Source organism: Rhea americana, unplaced genomic scaffold, assembly GCF_003343005.1.
Source record: "Rhea americana isolate MKP2758 unplaced genomic scaffold, rheAme1 scaffold_489, whole genome shotgun sequence".
NCBI classification, from domain to species: Eukaryota; Metazoa; Chordata; class Aves; order Rheiformes; family Rheidae; genus Rhea; species Rhea americana.
Genome location: NW_028186633.1, coordinates 184,100 through 201,116, shown reverse-complemented (window position 1 = coordinate 201,116; position 17,017 = coordinate 184,100). Strand labels below are relative to the sequence as shown.

At 62.7% G+C, this 17,017-nt stretch overlaps 2 protein-coding genes across 2 annotated transcripts in view; one reads left to right on the top strand and one right to left on the bottom strand.

The window, feature by feature from the left end:
• Nucleotides 1–27: 27 nt before the first annotated feature.
• SELENOM (selenoprotein M) lies at nt 28–2,049 on the top strand. Its single transcript, XM_085317073.1, has 5 exons — nt 28–193; nt 290–325; nt 785–819; nt 921–999; nt 1,229–2,049. Exons 1-5 carry the CDS (start codon nt 38–40, stop codon nt 1,439–1,441), a joined length of 519 nt encoding a protein of 172 aa, XP_085173199.1. The 5' UTR covers nt 28–37; the 3' UTR covers nt 1,442–2,049.
• A 5,329-nt stretch (nt 2,050–7,378) lies between these two features.
• The window catches only part of SMTN (smoothelin), a 27,613-nt gene continuing 17,974 nt past the window's right edge, over nt 7,379–17,017 (bottom strand). Inside the window, exons 11-24 of the mRNA XM_085317061.1 lie at nt 16,904–17,017; nt 15,775–15,845; nt 14,779–14,866; nt 14,504–14,610; nt 13,433–14,092; nt 12,032–12,190; nt 11,800–11,875; nt 11,242–11,406; nt 10,277–10,339; nt 10,034–10,097; nt 9,444–9,614; nt 9,242–9,365; nt 9,011–9,162; nt 7,379–7,540 (exon numbers count right to left, since the gene is read on the bottom strand). Coding sequence (XP_085173187.1) covers nt 7,396–7,540; nt 9,011–9,162; nt 9,242–9,365; nt 9,444–9,614; nt 10,034–10,097; nt 10,277–10,339; nt 11,242–11,406; nt 11,800–11,875; nt 12,032–12,190; nt 13,433–14,092; nt 14,504–14,610; nt 14,779–14,866; nt 15,775–15,845; nt 16,904–17,017 — 2,159 coding nt within the window. The 3' untranslated portion in view covers nt 7,379–7,395. The remainder of the gene's footprint in view (nt 7,541–9,010; nt 9,163–9,241; nt 9,366–9,443; nt 9,615–10,033; nt 10,098–10,276; nt 10,340–11,241; nt 11,407–11,799; nt 11,876–12,031; nt 12,191–13,432; nt 14,093–14,503; nt 14,611–14,778; nt 14,867–15,774; nt 15,846–16,903) is intronic.

Sequence of the window (17,017 nt, the reverse complement as noted above, 5' to 3'; positions counted from 1 at the left end):
GTGCGCGTGCGCAGCGCCGTGACGTGGCGGCGGCGCGATGCGGCAGATGGCGGCGGCGCTGCTACCGCAGCTGCTGCTGCTGCTGCTGGCGGCAGCGGCGGCCGAGGGGGACGGCGGCGGCGGCGGCCCTGGCCCGCTGCGCTTCCAGCCCGACTGGGCGAAGCTGCGGGGCCTGGCCCGGGGCAAGGTGGAGGTGAGGGGGCGAGGCGGGCGCGGCGCGGCGACGTGACGTGACATGACGTGACGTGACGTGACGTGACGTGACGTGACGGCTCTGCTCTGCCCACAGACCTGCGGGGGATGACGGCTGAGCCGCCTGCGGGAGGTGGGTGCCGAGGCGGGCCGGGTCCCCCGAGGGATGTGGGTGCTGGGGGCGGAGGCCGGGACTACCCGCGGGAGGAGGGGCGGGAAGGAGGCCCAGACCCACCCGACGGGGGGAGACCGGGAGGGGAGGAGGCCGGGACCCCCCTCCTGAGGAAAGGGGGGAGGGAGTCCAGAACCCCTCTGAGGGAGAGGAGGGGCCAGGGGGGAGGAGGCTGGGACTCCCCCGAGGGTGGAGGGGTGAGGAGGGGGAAGGAGGCCTGGACCCACCCAATAAGGGGCCCGGGACCCCCCCCTCCTTGAGGCAGGGTGGGTGGCAGGGGAGGAGGCCAGGCCTCCCCCCCCCGAGGGAGGTGGCCTGGAGGGGGAGGTGGGGACCCCCACAAGTGAGATGGGGGCCAGAGGTGGCACAGGGGCTGCGACAGCGCCCTGCTGCTGAATTGTGCCCGCTCCGTCTCTCCAGGTGAAGGCCTTCGTCACCGAGGACATCCCGCTGTAGTATCCTCTGTCCCAGTGTGTAGGGGTGGCACAGGGAGCGGGTGGGGCGGGGGGCTGCAGTAGGTCCTCCGGCTCTGCCAGCTCCTTAACGCACCTCCCAGCCACAACCTGGAGATGAAGCACCTGCCCGGCGCTGACCCCGAGCTTGTGCTCCTCAGCTACAGATACGCGGAGCTGGAGGTGAGGGGATGGCGGGGCACTGGCCCCTGCCGCGGAGCTCCAGGCAGAAGGTGCCAGCAGAGCTGGCCGAGCAGGACCTGGTGGCATCCAGCTTCCTGGCAGGGCGCTGGGGGAGTGGGGCAGCAGGAGCCCCTGGCCAYTGGAGCCCACATCTCCCCGTGTGGGCCCGTGCAGGGGGCCTGGGCTGGGCGCGGAGGGGATGGGTGCTGCAATCTCTGTCTCTGCGCAGAGAATCCCCCTGAGTGACATGACCCGGGAGGAGATCAACCAGCTGGTGCAGGAGCTGGGCTTCTACCGCAAGGAGACTCCCGATGCCCCTGTGCCAGAGGAGTTCCAGTTTGCCCCTGCCAAGCCTCTGCCCACCCTGCCACTCTCCAAAGCTCATGCAGCCGAGAGCAAGACCCCATCTGAGCCTGACAACGGAGAGCACCCAGACCTCTAGGGAGCAGTGTGAGGGGTGCCATGCTCAGGATGCATGCCGGGGGGGAACAGGGACGTGGAGCCGGTCCCTAGCGTGTGAGGGTGAGGCCGTTGGAAGAGCTGCCTCTCCTCGTGGGGCTAGGCATGGTAGGCATCCGTCATAGGCCTCTCCAGGAAGCAGAGATGTCTTCTAGCTGCCTCCCTTCATTGCTTGGTGCTACATAGCCTCTGCTACAGGGTTGCCCTGAGCTGCTCCAGCCTTGAGCAGAGGCTCCCTGTGCATTGAGGACAAGTGGGGTCTGTGTGCCCATCCTTGCCCTGCCTCCCCTACAGCCCTGTAGCTGCAGCCATGCTGGCATGGCTAATGCAGAGGAGAAAGGGTTCTTTTTACCCCCTCCCCCTGCCCCCAACCCGTTACCGCACCACAAGGTATTGTCAACACGCAACACTGGGCAGCATTATCCTACCTGCATGGGACAGGATGAAACCCTCAGCAGAAAGCCTAAGGTGCTGAGAGTAGATGTGCAGAGTCCTGGAGGGTGGGAGAGCTGCCTCCTGGGAGGGTGCGGCTTTACACCGCCATGCTCATGGTCTCACATCCAGCCCACAGTAAAGCCCTTACACACATCACACTGCACAGTGTCATCTTTGCAGGCAGGTTTCAGGGAGCAACATGTCCCACACTGCTTTGTAGTCAGTGCCTGGTGGAGCTGGGTGCCACATCYGTGCAAGAGCAGCTTGCAGGGGTGGGAGGAGTTTGCACGGTGGCCCTGGCTACAGTTGCTGCTGGCCAAGCTGAGCCTCACGCTCTCACTGGACTGTGCCTGCGCAACCGCCCTGCTTGCTGGGTGCCTCAGGCTCCATCCACAGCTTTTGGTTCAGCATTGCTTCCTCAGGGGGAGCAGTATATCCCATGCCCCTTGGATGAGGTCCTACAGTGGCCGAGTTGAAGCCTGACTGGTCCATGTGCTTGCCCAGTGCATTTGCGCTCTGGCAGAAGATGGGAGCGGAGAGAGCAGATGCAGCATCTGCAGAGAAGCCAGCAGAGGYTCAGGAGCTGGCTCAGCACGCCCCTGTTGCGAGTGTGGGATCTTTCCCACTCTGCCAGACCTGGCTATGGCAGCAGGCAGTAAAGCGACAGCCCCCAGCCAGGCCCAGACGCAGAGAGTGCCCCTTAGCTCCTGCAGTTGTCCCTGTCTGGGAAGAGCTGTGCATGCCCCACATTGCCTCAGAGGTGGGCGAGTGGGCCTGTGCAGAGGGGTCAGCTCTGAAAGARCAGCACTAGGAATGTGTCCTCTGGATGAGGGAGGCTGAGCCTCAGCGATGTGCTTCGCTGGCACGAAGCAGCAGTGTCACTGGGAAGGGTCTGGAGATCAGGATCTGAGGTAGAGCCGTCACCCTGTAGAATAAACCTTTATTGTCTGGCTGGTGTTGGTACACGTGTCAACGCAGGTGTAGAGACAGTGATGAAGGGGTGAGTGGTGCTGAGCACACAGTGCCCAGAGCTGGGGAGGAGAGCAGGGGCTGGCTGGGCCCATGGCCCTGGCCTGCACTCAGGCCCCTTGTTTCCCTTTGAGCCCTCCCCATCACCCCTCCAGCTCCCCAGCACAAAGATGCTGCAGATCCCCAGTGTGGAAGTGCCCCCGGGCACATGTGCGTGGTGGGAAGCAGGGTGTCAGTCGGGTGCCATGGAGCCATCCTGAGGGAGGTGGCACCGAGCAGGGACTGTGGTGGGCAGAGAGGCTTCCTTGCAAGGTGCCAAGAATCTGGGGCCGCCTGGAGAACCAAGTGCTCTGTCTCATGGATGCACCAGAACCAGCAACTCATGACAGAGGCATGGGCCCTGGGCCAGATGGGCCCTGGCGCTCAGAGCCTGCTGGCTGGGGGGGAGGTGGGGGAGCAACAGCCCCACAAGCCCACCAGACTGCTGGATGCATGGACCCAAGCAGGCCCAAGGTCTGCGGGGCACAGCCATGCCCTGGCCTCCCTGAGGAAGCAGGGGCACTGCCCACAATAAAAACAACTCCTTGAGAATGAATAACTTAATACAATAGAGAGCAGGAAGGGAGGAGGAGAGCCCAGCTGGAAGCAGGGATGGTAGCATCCTTGGCAGTGTCCACCTGGCTCCATCCTGCCCTGCCTGCACATTCAGTTCTCAGCCGGCCATGGGCAGAGGCTGACAGAGGGAGCTCCAGCAAGGCCCAAGCATGGAGTAACCCATGATGGCAGAGACACTCCCCCCACCCCCACCCCCCCCCCAGTGCCAATCCCTCAGCATCACTGGGCTCCTCCTGCCAGCCTCTCCGCTGGGGCAGGCAGCTCCTCCGCACACCAGCGTCCCTGTGGGGAGAGGGGGGCAGTGAGGTGTTGGTCAGCTGCAGGCCAGGGCAGGCTCTAGCACTCTTTCTGCCGCAAGCGCAACTCGTGGCGACGCAGGTGATTGTAGAGAGACTGCACATAGGTGAAGACACACTTGGAGTCTGGTTTCTTCCCCATGATCATCATGTCTTCCACCTCCACCAGGGGCACACAGTCCACCAACATCCTGGAGAGAAACAGCCCTTAGCGTGGCCACCATGCAGCCAGCAGAAGGCCAGGACGCGACCATGCCACGCAGGGGCCCACCCAGACTAAGTGTCTCTGCCCTGACCCCACTAAGCTCCTGCTTAGCCCCCAGTGCTCACAGACTCCCTGGTTACTCCTGGTGCTAGGAAGAGCTCGTGGTGCCTACAAGGACAGGGCAGCCAGCTTGCCTGCACTGTCATCTGCTGGGCCTGGGCTGGGCATAGCAGCCACCTCCCTGCCCTCCAGCCGTGGTCTCTGCCCCACTTACTGTTTTGCCTACCTCTTGATTGCCTGCAATCAAGTCACTTCTTTCCCCAGCCTGCTGCTCCCTCAAAACCTCCCTCCTGCAACTCTCAGAGCAGAGCATGGCCACACACAAACACACACCCTTCTTCAGCTGGTGCTTTGGGGGAAGAAACCTGTTGGGACACACACACACACACACACACACACACACACACACACCTGTCCCCAACCAAGGATGGGCCTAGGAAAGGCCACTTGGTTGTGGTACAGTCACAGGAGGTTGCTGCTCACATCTCTGCCCCTTCCTCCTGCCACATACCTTGGCCCTGTTTGCCCCACTGCTTCCTTTCTGCTCTGCTAAGCTCCCTCTTACCCAGGTGCTGTCAGAGCCCGAAACAAGGGCCCGCGTTGGCTAAGTGTTACAGCAGTGCCACAGTTGCTGGTGGACTGGATGTTGTGCAGCTTTGAACATCTCAGAGCTGGCGTGCATGGCTGCCACGTACCTCCCCCGGGCCAGGAGGCCTCAGTGCTGCTCTGCAGATCTGTGCCATGGTCCTTTCCCAGCCCCTGCCAGGGCACAGCCTGCAGCCCCCAGGGTGCTGGCAGCAGGCCTGCTCCAGGGTGGGGAGAGCTCAGAGAGGGGCCACAGCCAGAGCAGCCTAGGCCCTCTCTTGGGGATGGGAACTGCTCATCCCTCGGAGGGCCTCCCCTCCCACATGGCACTGCCCCAGGTAGCTACAGCCCAGGCCAACTGGACAAAGCTCCAAGGAGCTTCACTGCTGTGCTGCAGCAGTAGCTGCACCTCTAATGCTGGCCTTGGCCAGACAGTGCTGTGGGCACCAGTACGCAAGAGGGGAAGGTGCCCGAGGACTCCAGGGCACGTTGTGTTACTGTCGCTAGTGGCCTACATAAAACCACTGTTCTTACAGACGGCAGGGAGTACAGCCTGTGCTGGCACCCAGAAGCTGCACGATGCTGGTGTGGCCCCTAAGGACAGGGCTGGGTCCAAGCAGGCCCAAAGCTAAAGTCATGGGACAGAGGGGGAGGCAGTGGCCCAGGACTTTGCTCCGGACTTCCATGCTGTGCCCAGAGGAGGTGCACAGAGCCAGGGCAAGGTCAGGAACACCCATCTAGGCCCAGGTCTAACCAGCCCCCCTGCCAGCCACACAAGGTGAGCTGGCCCTTCGCAATGGGGGGGAGGGGGAGGGCTCCACGCATGCCTCGTTACTCCAGTCCTGGAGGAGAGGGGGAGGGCAGATTGGGGGGAGGCCCCACCCCAGACCTCGAGATCCCACAGCACCAGGGCACACGTGCATCCCTTGAGCTGGACACCCAGGGAAAGGGAGACGGGAAAGCTGTCAGGTAGAAGGTCAGAGGGACTCTCTGCCACGCAGCCAAGCACGAACCAGGCAGCCGAGCAGTCTGGTTCGGTTCCCAGGCACCAAAGCCGCTGTCCAGCCAACGAAGAGGCTTGCCAAGGGCAGCTGGTACAGCACTGAAGGGATAAACAACTACCCCTCGCGAGTGCCCGCCCCTGCGACACCCCCCCCCAAGCCTTCTCCCTCTCCCCAGGCTGCAGAGCCCCCGTYAACCTTGCTGAGCATCAAAGTCCCCCCTAGCACAGTCTGCCGTATACGCCATCCCTCACTCCCGCCCCAGCTCCCCACAGCCCCATGTCTGCGGGGAGCATTCCTAGGCCAGCCCTGTGCCGCGGCCCTGRAGCAGACCTCACGGTGTAAACACAGGCCAGGACAGACCTGAAGCCAGTTCTGAGCCTCCAGGCAGGGAGGCAGTGCAGCCATGGACACAGGAGCTAGAGAGGCGCCAAGGCAAGCCCTGCTGCCCCTGGCCTCTGCATCGGTGCTGCAGCCTGCTTCCACCTCTGGGTCACCATGGGGCTCATGCATGCGCCAGGGCTTGGACCAGTCCCACTCTTGGCTCTGTTGCTGCCCTTCTATCATGCCCTGCCATCCCTGCTCCTCTCACCAAGCCTCGACAGAGCTGGAGCTGAAGAGGCTGTGGGAAGAGCAGGCTCTGAACCCAGGGGCCTGGCCAGCACCTGCCCCACCTCAGGGTTTGGCTGCCCGAGGGGATGTGCTCAGCACCTTGGGAAAGCACCTGTGGGGGTTTGGGGATTCGGGGAAGCAGTGGTGGCGCACTACTGCCAGCCCAGGCTTGTGCTCAGCCCTGACTGCTAAGGCAGCCCAAAGAAACAGTTTCTGCCCTTATAAAGACATTGTTTAGGGCTTGGTGTGCTCGTGCACCATGGAGCCAGGGGGAGAGGAGGCTCCAGTGCCAGCTGGGATGCCCCTGAAGACAGGCACAAACACTCCAAGAGGCAGGACTGAAGCCTTGAGTCACACTTTCCAGGCTCCCCTCTCTTGCCCATATATGAGCAGGCAGCACCTCGCTGGGAGAGCACCGTCACCCACGCCTGACCCTGCAGCGCAGCATCCTGCGCAGCCCCCCGGCAGAGGCCAGCGGCTCCCTCTGCACAGGGTTCGTGCAGCCCCTGCGCTCCCGGGGCAGATGACCCCAGAGCCCAGGGGAGGGGAAGGAGGCAGCAAGTGCAAGCAGTGAGGCTGGGGCATCTGAGCCCCGTGGGGGGCAGAGGAGAGCTTACCCTCGTGGCCGCCCCTAACCTAGGCAGTGCTGTTCTGGGATCCTGCTGCTGAGCACTTAAGTGTAACTGAAGCAGCAGTCCCCAGCAGCTAATCCCCCCGGCCTGGATCAGCAAGCTAAGAGTCACGTGGCACATGATTGCCACAACACGTCCATTCCCACTAGCTGCCAACCCCAGCGGCCGGAGAGCAGTCAGCCCGCCTGGACTGCCACAGTACTCCCCGCTGCCGCTGCCCCCAGCTTCTTCCTACCCACCCTCCCCATGAGCAGTATTTACTGGGAGGACCAAGGCCAGGAGCTGGTACCAAGCCAGTCCATCCCTTCTCCTGGCAAGASAGCCAGAGCTTTGCACCATGAGCTGACAAGAAGACTTGACCCTCACCCCCCCCCCGGAATCCCCCATCCCCTTCCCAAGAGCCGGTGGCTGCTCCCCAACCCCTCCTGCCCAGAGCACGGCCAAGCTGTGGGGGTGCGGGCAGGTGGGCACGTGGGCGGTAGTTTGACAGGAAGATTCTCACCATCGCTCCCAGGGGTGAAAATAGGCTACGACTTTTTGGTTTTTACCAGCCCCTTCTGGACCAGGCAGCGATAGAATTCCTGAATGTATGTGTACACACACTTCCAATCCGGCTCGCGCATCCGGATCATGTCCTCCACGTCCAGCAACTGCGGACAATCTGCGTGCTTCCTGGGGGCAGGGAAGAGAGAGGGGGAAGCCAGTGACCGCAGCCCAGTCAGGGAGGGGGGGAGGAAGAGAGAAAACAAGAGACACGTATCAATGCAGTTCCCATTCCCCGGGGCAGATGCTGCTCTGCTCTCACATGCTCTGGGGGTGCACGATGCAGGGCAGGATGGGACCAGACGCCGCTGCGCTCCAAGGCCATTCAGTGACACTCAGAGGGGGGGGCTCACAAGCACAGGCTGCAGGAGGGCAGGGCACAGGTGAGCAGCGTGGACAGGCGTGAGGTCCAGGGGGGGGAATGACAGAACAAGACAGAGGAGGGAGTGACGTGTTCTGGCGCGCCGGGTGGTTGAGGAGCAAATTCCAGAACGGAGTGGCACTCTATATAGCAAGTATATAGACCAGGCCAGCAGGGCAGGGCAGATCTGACCCTCCTGCCCAGCTCCGCTTGGAATTGCATGGCACAGCCCTGGTGCAGGAAGCTCGGGAGAAGATGCTCACAAGAGCTGGAGGAGGAGGAAGGATGAGAGGCCACCTGGCTTCCAGGCTGGAGGGATCGATGGCTCTCTCAGTCCACACACCAGTCCCAATTAAGGCAAAAAATATATTAACAGGATCGCCAAGGCCCAGGTACACGGCCCCTATTCCCGCTTGCTCCACTGAACAGCACCACAGCACCAAGGGAGCTGGCTGGAGCTCCCAGCTTGTGCCACCACACTGGGCACCAGCCTGCTGCCACACATCGGGGCAGGCAAGGCAGGGACTCCTCAGAAACCCACCTGGCCCTGCTCAGAGGCAGCAGCCAGCCAGGTGCTGGAGGGAAGGAGGAGTGGATGGGAGGAGAGACAGAAGGAAGGAGAGAGGGCCTGGCTTCCAGCCCTCCAGCTGGATGCACTCCCATCTCTCAGCACCCAGGAAAACCAGAAGCAAAAGGGAAGGGGAAAAGACTTGAGAAGCTGCGACGGTGTCTGAGCCCTTACAACTGTGAAGGAGGCACCCCTGCATGTACGAACCTGCCCCTCCATCCATCCCCCAGCTCTGTCATGAGCTGTGATCCCATGCTCAATGCACTTGGAGAGTGCTACGCCCCCAGAGGGGGGTGGGAGGCCCAGCCTAGCCTCTGCATGCAGAAGTATGGGCTCAGAGGCTGCCTTGACTTTGGGTCTCTGCCCCGCAACCAGGTATCCCAGACCCATGCCCAACATCTCTACACCAGACTGGGCTGTACTGGCCTCTTGTGGCTCTGTACAAACAAGCACAGCTTTCCCCAGTGTCAGCCTCACCCAACCTCATTGCACAACACGGGGAAGCGATGCAGATGGGCCACTGAGCCTGGGACACAGCCAGCTTTCTCCGGGGCTGTGGCTCTTGCCCTGTGCCTGTGTTCTCCTCACCCAACCAGCGAGAAGAAGAGCTGTCCAGGCAAGGGACAAATCATGCTCACAGCCCATCTGATGGAGCACAAGAATTACGTACTCTGCAGAGGAGAAGGCCACCTCGAAGTTGTGACGGCGGTTCTGGGGCGTGAGCTGGCTATAGTCAAAAGCCTCAGGGAAGAAATTGTGGACCAAGGCACAGAAGGCCATGCCATCACTCCAGCTGGACGAGAAGTTCTGGATGTCCACATGCTGCGGGGCAARAGAGTTATTCAAAAGGAGAGGGACTGACCCAGTCAAGCCAGGGATGGGGAGAGGAGGCAGTACCGACCTCATAGCCCCGGGTCTTGGCTCTACACCAGTCCAGCAACATCTGCTTGATGCTGTTGGCATTGGGAACGCCAAAGCTGGAGGAACGCTGCACAGCTGTGCGTGACACTGCAGGATTTGCAGGACTGTGGGGAAAAATACACAGCATTACCTACGTGGTGCTCAGTCCCACCCAGCCATCCTGCTGCAAGGCCTATCCTCACCTCCCACTTTCCTTCTGCAGCTTCTCGATCATGGCCTTGCGAGCCTGCGAGGCCGAAGTCTTGGGCAGGCTCTGAGCTTTCATCAGCTCCTTCTTCCTCTCAGCCTGGCGCCGCTCCAGCGCAGCCAGGCTGTTCTGTCTTGAGGCACTCTCATCTTCACGGTCAAAGATGCTGGAAGAGACACAGGCAAAACCTCGGTACTAACGGGGATGTAGTCAGCCCAGACAAGGGCACTTGGACTTCTCAGCCCCTTCCCATCCCTGGCCCAAGGGTTCGTGTATTCCTGGTGGTTCAGAAACCTTCACACTATCATGATAGAACGAACACTGCTCAAGGGCCCCCAGCAGGCATGCACAGCTAACAGTGCTGCAGATTCCCCCAGGCTCACAGCCCRGAGTCCCAACCAAAAGGGGACTCAAAGGCTTCTGCTGTGGGGATTGCTGGAGGAGCCAGCAACTGCTGGCGTTGGCAACACCCCTGTACAGAGCACCACAAGCTGGACAGAAAGGAAGAGGGCTTGTGAAACCAGACAGCAGACAAGGACTGCTAYGCCTGTCCTCATACAGGGCTGCCATGGGGCTGCCACTCACCTGCCCATCTTCTTGGAAGAAGAGCTGTAGGATGATTTGGTTTGAACAAATGTACTGCTGCCATCTGCAAAGAGACAGCGAGAGAAAGAGGCATCACGTACGAGCAGAGGGGGAAGGAGCAAGGCAGGCTGGACAGGCTCCACCACGTGCCCAAGGGCAGAGATGGCACTGAGGCAGCAATGCCCTGGGAAAAGTGGTGATGCCCAGAGGATGCTGCAGAGAAAGGACAGCACAAGCTCTTACTGTCTTGTCTCTTCACATAACTCGACTCCGTGGTTGTCATACGGGAAGTCTTGGTGCCATCGTCTGCAGGGGGGAAAGACAAAGGGGGGTCAGTTAGCTCTAGGTGCCACCAGTACCCACAGAGACTGACTGCTGAGACGTGCACTGGCATCTGCGTAGTGTGACAAAGAAAACTCCTGGATGACCAGCAGGATGCATGGGCATAGCTGCGTCCAGGGGAGACACCGGGGTGTGAGACGGAGGGCGTATGCCAGCCCAGGCAGCAGCGATCAGGCAGAGCAAAGAAGAGGCCAGTGTGAAGGAGCAGAAAGGCAGAAGGGCCAGAGCAGCCCTCAGTCGCAGACAGCAACTCCCAGCTTGAGCCAGCCAGCATGTCCAAGGGCTTGGAGACCAGAAGATGTAGGCGACAGGAGATTGTCCTGAGGAGCACACAAGGCCTGTGCCAGGATTGATGGGGGAGTAAGGATGAGGTGGGAAGGGGCCAGAGCAGATCCTTTAATGCTCAGGCCTCCAGACAAGCTGTGGGAGATCCAAGGAGACACCCACTATTTCCCGACACTGAAGGCCGGTARAGGGAAAGCAGCTGGCCCACTACACTGGGCCCTAAACCAACGTCCTGCTATCTCCACATTGCCTCCCAAGATACGCTGACCTTGTGTACCCACACCATTATCTCACTCCACAAGGAGGGCAGTGGAAGGTGCTTAGGTCTTTGTGCTGGCCACTGCCTAGGCTTCTGCAAGGCCCTGTGCATGCCCCAGTCTGGACTGATGCTGGAAATGCCAGGGCTCCCTGAAGACACTGCAGCCAGGCCAGGCCCAAGATAAGTGGACAGACAGTAGTAGAAACAGAGCTGATCTTTGGCAGGAGAGAGCCAAGGGAGCTCTCAGCACTTCCTCCTGAAGGGACGGTGGGCCTGCAGAGCTGAGCCAGCACGGCCTACGCTCTGCCAGCCCTGCCCTTACTAGACTGGATGAGACGCTCTGTTTTGGTGACTGTGCTGCGGGCCGAGCCGTCGGCCGACTGGGTGCTCTGCGTGGTGGTGGTCTCTGTGTTATGGCCTGCCCTCCCTGCTGTAGCCTSGTTCCTCATCTCCTGCAGCTGCTGGTTTCGCTCTTTCTCCCGCTGGTCTGCAAACACACACGGGAGATGGTGTCAGCAGCAAGACACAGGCTTCACTGGGCGACGGACACTTTCCCAGCCATCCTGGAAGGTCCTACCCGCTGTCAACAGTCCAGAACTGGCCTACAGGAAGAATGATGTCCTCAGCCTGGCAGAGCCAGGAGCGTAGCAGAGGACACAAGAAGCCCCTTCTTTTCCTTACCACTGCCAGGATGCACCTACTTGGGCACCCCTTTTGGCTCCACCTGCAACGCCTCTGTGACCAACAGCTCCACCACTGATGCCCTCCAGAGCTCCCAGGCTCTGTTCTTCCAGCCAGGGCAGCAGCTTCTGACCCTCCCTCCCTGCCCCATGTGGGGGCAGCTTCCCCAGCCACCAGCCCCGGTAGTAGGAGCAACTACCTCGCTTACGCTGGCGCAGCTCCCGCATGGCAGCACGGATCAATCGCCGCTCCTCAAAGTCTGTTGTCTGATCCAGCTGCAGAAAGAGATGGAGGTTAGCATCTCCCCCTGTCTTCTGGCCCTGATGAGGGCCTCCTCACCTCCAGCCTGCGCCCTTCCTACTACCCCTTGGGGATTGRCCTGCTCCACACCCCACTCCACCCCTGAGGGAACACAATGGCAGGGGAAGTACCATCTTATCCAGAACATCCTCGTCCTCGATCCTGTTCAGCTCCTCAACRCTCAGCTTGCTCCTCTTCTCTGGCTCCCTCACTTGGACTTTTTCCATGCCATTGGGAAGCTCTGGTTCCAGCCTCGGTGCTTGGGGCTGCTCCACCAGCTCCGGCTCCATCTGCAACGACAGCACTGCATGGCTGAGCTCTCTTCAGCTCAAGATATATACGTCTGCTCTGGTTCTGGCTGCTGAAACCTCCCTAAATGCTTCTCCCTACTGCCTGGGCAGGCAGACTCTGCTCCAGGAGGAGGAGGAAAGCCACAATCAGCACCAGCCCAAAGGTCCCACACAACCCACTGCAGCCCGCCAGGATCCTACAGCAAGGCAGGGGGTGCCCAGGAGATCCAAGCTGGGTCATGCTGTGCCCGCTGCCTTGTGGCAGGCAAGTTGCTGGCAAGGCCAGTGTGTACCACTGGTAGTGGCAAGGGATTTCCAGGGAATTAAGGGACTTAGCAGAAATAAGAGCTTGTGCAGAAGATCAAGAGCCTCTCATCTCTGCTCAGAAACTAGGCCAGCTCAGCCCCTCCAGGACCAAAGCCAGGGCACCAAGTCCCTTTCAGCACGACCCACAAGCAATGCGCCCCAGGCAGCTGGCCAGGCCCAGAATAGGACAACAAAGGGAAGGGACAAGAGGTGTCGAACGCGGGGCCAAGGCAGCCCCTCCACACACCTGGCTCCATCCCGCCTGCCCGCCAAGAGGTGCCGGGACCTGCTGTCGCACCCTAAGCCAAAAGCCCTGAGCAGGGAGGAGCAGCGCCAGAGCCAGATGCCTCGGGGCGAGAGCACCCAGCAACGCCAGCGTCACCCGCCCCCCGCCTGCGGCTCCTGCCGCTCCACCAAAACGCATCCTCGCGGGACCCTGGGCCTGGAGCCAGTGTAAGGGGAGCCAGAACAGCTGCCCCGCAGCCCGCTGCGGCCCCCGCACCGCCCCGGGCGGCACGCCAGCAATGCGAGGCAGGCAGGCGCCATTGGCTCCGAGTCCGGGCCAGGGGCCCTGCCTGGCATTAGCCTTCCCCAGCAACACAACGGCAATCGCTAGCTAATCCCTGCGACAGCGCATCTGCCTGGCCCCAGCCGCTGGCCCAGCGCCCGCCTGGTCCCAACCCTCAGCAAGGGTTTCTCCTTGCCCTCGCAGCTCTACGCCCTTGCTCAGCCCGGGGTGGGGGGCCTGGCCACCTCCGAAGGATCGCAGGCAGGAGCCGGCGGGGCTCGGGGGGGGCCCCACGTCTTGCAGAACTCTAAGATACAGAGCGGGGACAGGCGAGGGCYGCTGCGTCCCGCCGCCGGGCCAGCCCCGCTGGAGAGGGCTGCCYGGCCCCTGCCTCGCTCTGCCCCTGCCCGGCCCCTGCCCGCACTCACAAAGCTGTTGCTCCTGGAGAGGTGCACAGACGACTGCCGGCGCGTGCTGGAGAAAGTGGGCGGATGGGCCACAGGGCTGCTGGGCTCCTCGGTGCCCTCAAAATGGGCACAAGGGTCCTGCGCCTCCAAAAAAAGCGTGCTGAGGTCCTTCTCCTCGGGCTCCTGCGGCCCCAGCCACAGGGCCAGCATGTCGAGCTGGCGGCCCAGGCGCGCCTGCTCTGCCCGCAGCACCAGGTGCTCTTCCTTCAGGTCGTGCAGGGTGCGGGCCAGGGGCTGCACTTGCCGCAGGGCCTCCTCCAGCTGGCCCTCCACAGCCTGCCGGAAGGCCTGCAGCTCCTGCCGGAGCTCCTCCAGCTCAGCCACCTTGGCCTGGGCCAGGCCGTGCAGGCTGACCCCAGGCATGGCGCTGGTGGGCTCCAGGGCTACGGGACGCAGGCGCCGCAATAAGCCCCTCTCAGCTGTCACCTGCCTTTTATAGGGGCTCCAAGGGCACCACCCCCCAGGGCTGGAGGCAGGACCATGCCCCGGCACGGCTCCGCATGCCGGCTCGGCTATTCTTATCGCCTGCGCTGGGGGTCCCACACGGGGGCACAGAGAAAGGCGCTGACACTTGGGAAGATTCCCGGGCCCCATGAGACCGGGTGGCCCTGCAAGGGGGGGCTGTCACCAGGCTCTGCAGCCAGACAGAGCAGCACTGTGCAGCTCCATGCCGGGCAGAAACACCCAACTGCGGCTGCGGCGACTGGGAAAGCAAGGTCCTGCCTTAGCCCCCCAGTGCTCTCGGCTCCAGGCCGGCGGCGGGTGCCCCTGGCCCAAGCCATACCCCCCAAAAGGGGCTCCTGCGAGAGAAGAGCCCTTGGCACCGGGRAACAGCAGACGGACACGGGCAGAGCCACACTCATGCAGGAGGCGGCCGCGCCGCCAGGATCTGTCCCCGAAGCATTTTGCTGGTTGCCTCCAGACTCGCAGCCTCTCTGCAGAGCCCTGGGACCATCCTGCTGGCCTCCTTGGCCCCTTCTCCCACTACCAAGGACATCGTCTCCTGTCCTGCGTCACCAATAAACCACAAACCTCTTTGGCCCCAGTCCAGCGTGAACGCAGGAGGGCCTTCACCACCGGCTGTGACTCGGGGCAGGGGGTCCCGTGGGGGGCATCCACCTCCCCTTCCTGCTTGCAACCTGGGCAGATCAGGTCACCGCACTACAAGCGCCCATGCCACCTTGCCAGCACGCCAGGCAGACGGCGCACACAGAGGCAGTGACTGTCCCCCAACTCTGCAACCACCCACAGGGCCCTAGGACGTCACGCCAGAGCCCAGCCCTGGCCGGGACAGCACCGACCCCTACCTGGTAGGGCTGACGGCACCTCTGCCACCTCCTCCTCCTCCTCCTCCTCCTCCCTGCCCGTTCGGAGCACCCCCAGCAGCTGTGTCTCCTGCTGGGCGAGCAACGGGTCCTGAACCCCGCTACGGCCACGTGGCAGCGCTGCTAATGCCTTAATGGGAACTGACAGGCCGCTGGGGCCAAGCCTGCCTGAGCGCATTAGCGCGGAGAAGTTGCCCCTCCGCAGGCAGGGCAGAGCTGCCCGCCGGAGCTGTGCCCTTCCCCCAGCGCTGCCCAGGGCAGGCGGCGTTTGCAGCCGACCCCACCGAGCTCCGGGCAAGCCGGGCACTCCGCCTCGCCGGGCCGCAACCGAAGAGCCCCCGCTTCTGCCAGCACCGCTGCGCGCACGAGCGCTTTGTATTACCCTAGATGGCCAAGGGCAGATAAAAGCGCTCAAAGAGCTGTCCGTGCACGGCTGCCTCCCGGGCACCTGCGCRAGCTCTGCGGCCCCAGCTCGGGGGGCTGCGGGCAGCTCTTCCCCCCTCAAAACGGAGCAGAGGGGTTTTTGCAGCCGTACCCAAGAACCCCACAAGATGGGCACCCGCCTGCCTCTCTCCTTTCGGCCTGAGGGCAAGGAAAAGCCAGGACTCCTGCCCACGGCGCCCACACTCGGGGCGCAGCATCCCCTGGGGCCAGAGGCCCRAAAGGAGCTTCCCAGCTGGCCAGCTCCCCGTCTTTACAGCCAAGGAAGGGRAAGCGCAGGGACGGATAGCCCTGTCCCCTGGCCTGTCCCCGAYGGGTTTCTCTGAGCCGCTGCCACCCCGAGAGCGTCTAAAAACAGAGCCGGTGGGGAGGAAAGAGCCGCAAAAGGCTTCCAAGTCCAGCTGCGGGCACAGCGTGGTTCTCACAAGGCTCACGTGGCCCGGGACCTGGTCCCACGTGCAGATCGCGGGGTTCCTCCAGCGGTGCACAAACATCAGCGTGAGGCACCGCTGGGCACTGCCTTAGGCACACGCTCACCTTGGTGACATTGCTGCTGCTGGGGATGGTGGTGATGTGGATGGGAGTGCTCCTCAGCCCCACGGTCAGCTCTGCAACAGGAGGAATCAACGGTCAGGGCCTGCTCCAGCCCTGCGGGCTCGGTYTCGTGCCCGCGCCTGGGAAAGACGCTGGCTCCCAGCGGGCTGGCTGCCTGCCACATGAATCCTGCCTCAGCAGCCCAGGCGCTGAGCTCTGGGACACAGAAGGGACTCTGGGGACAGCATACAGATTTGGAAGCTGCTTCATGAGGAGGGGATTTAGCCCCCCCTCATCAGCCCCAGCCCTCCCTGTCCCAGAGGAAGGACACTTTCTGCAGCTCTCCAGCTGAAGCCAAGACCACCCTGCATGAGAAACAGCCCCAGGAGAGGGCAGAGCCTCAACAGAGCAGCTCAGAAGCATCCAGATCCAGGAAAGTCCAACCGTGAGCAGGCAAAGCTGGGACACGCATGCTGCACATCAGCAGGGACAGGATGGGACCGGACCACAGGGAAGCACGGATGTGCAGGGYGAGACGGGACAAGGCAGGTGTGTGGGGATGGGGCACGAATGTGGGGATGGGCAGGACYGCTGGGGTGGGGACGGGGTTTGGGGCCGGTGGCCTCGCGCTGAGCACAGAGGTGCACTGGGCAGGCTGGTGTTCTCTGCCAGCGCGCGAGGGCTGCCAGGCAAAAACCTGCCCAGAGCCTGTGCTTCTTCTGGCACGAGGCGTTTGCCCACGTTCAACCTCCTGACCACCAGCGTCCACATCCCATGGGCGCTCACCTGCCCACGTGTCCCATCGGCGCCCACCTSCCCGCTCCTGCCAGCTTGCCTGCTGGTTTCCACCTGCCCATTGGTGCCTACTTGTCCCGCCAGTGGTGACCACCGTCGGTACCGCCCTACCCATTGGTGTCTATCTGTCCCCACCAGTGCCCACCTGTCTGCCCACACGCTCCATCCCCGGGGTGAAGGCCAGCCCGCAAGCGCCCGGCTCCCTGACCAGCGCCTACTTCCCCGCCGTGGGCTACGTGCCGCAAGGTGCCCATCCGCCCCGCGGTGCCCTCCGCCCCATCGGTGCCCAAGCTTGCCGCRGTGCGCCCACCATCCCACCTGCCCGGCCGGTGCCCACCTGCCCGCTGGTTGCCGGGGGCCCCCACGACCCGGGTGCTGAGGGGCTGCACGCGCCCGTCCTTGATCTCGATGGTGAAGCAGGTCTTCATGGCGTCGTGGGCGCCGGCGGGGC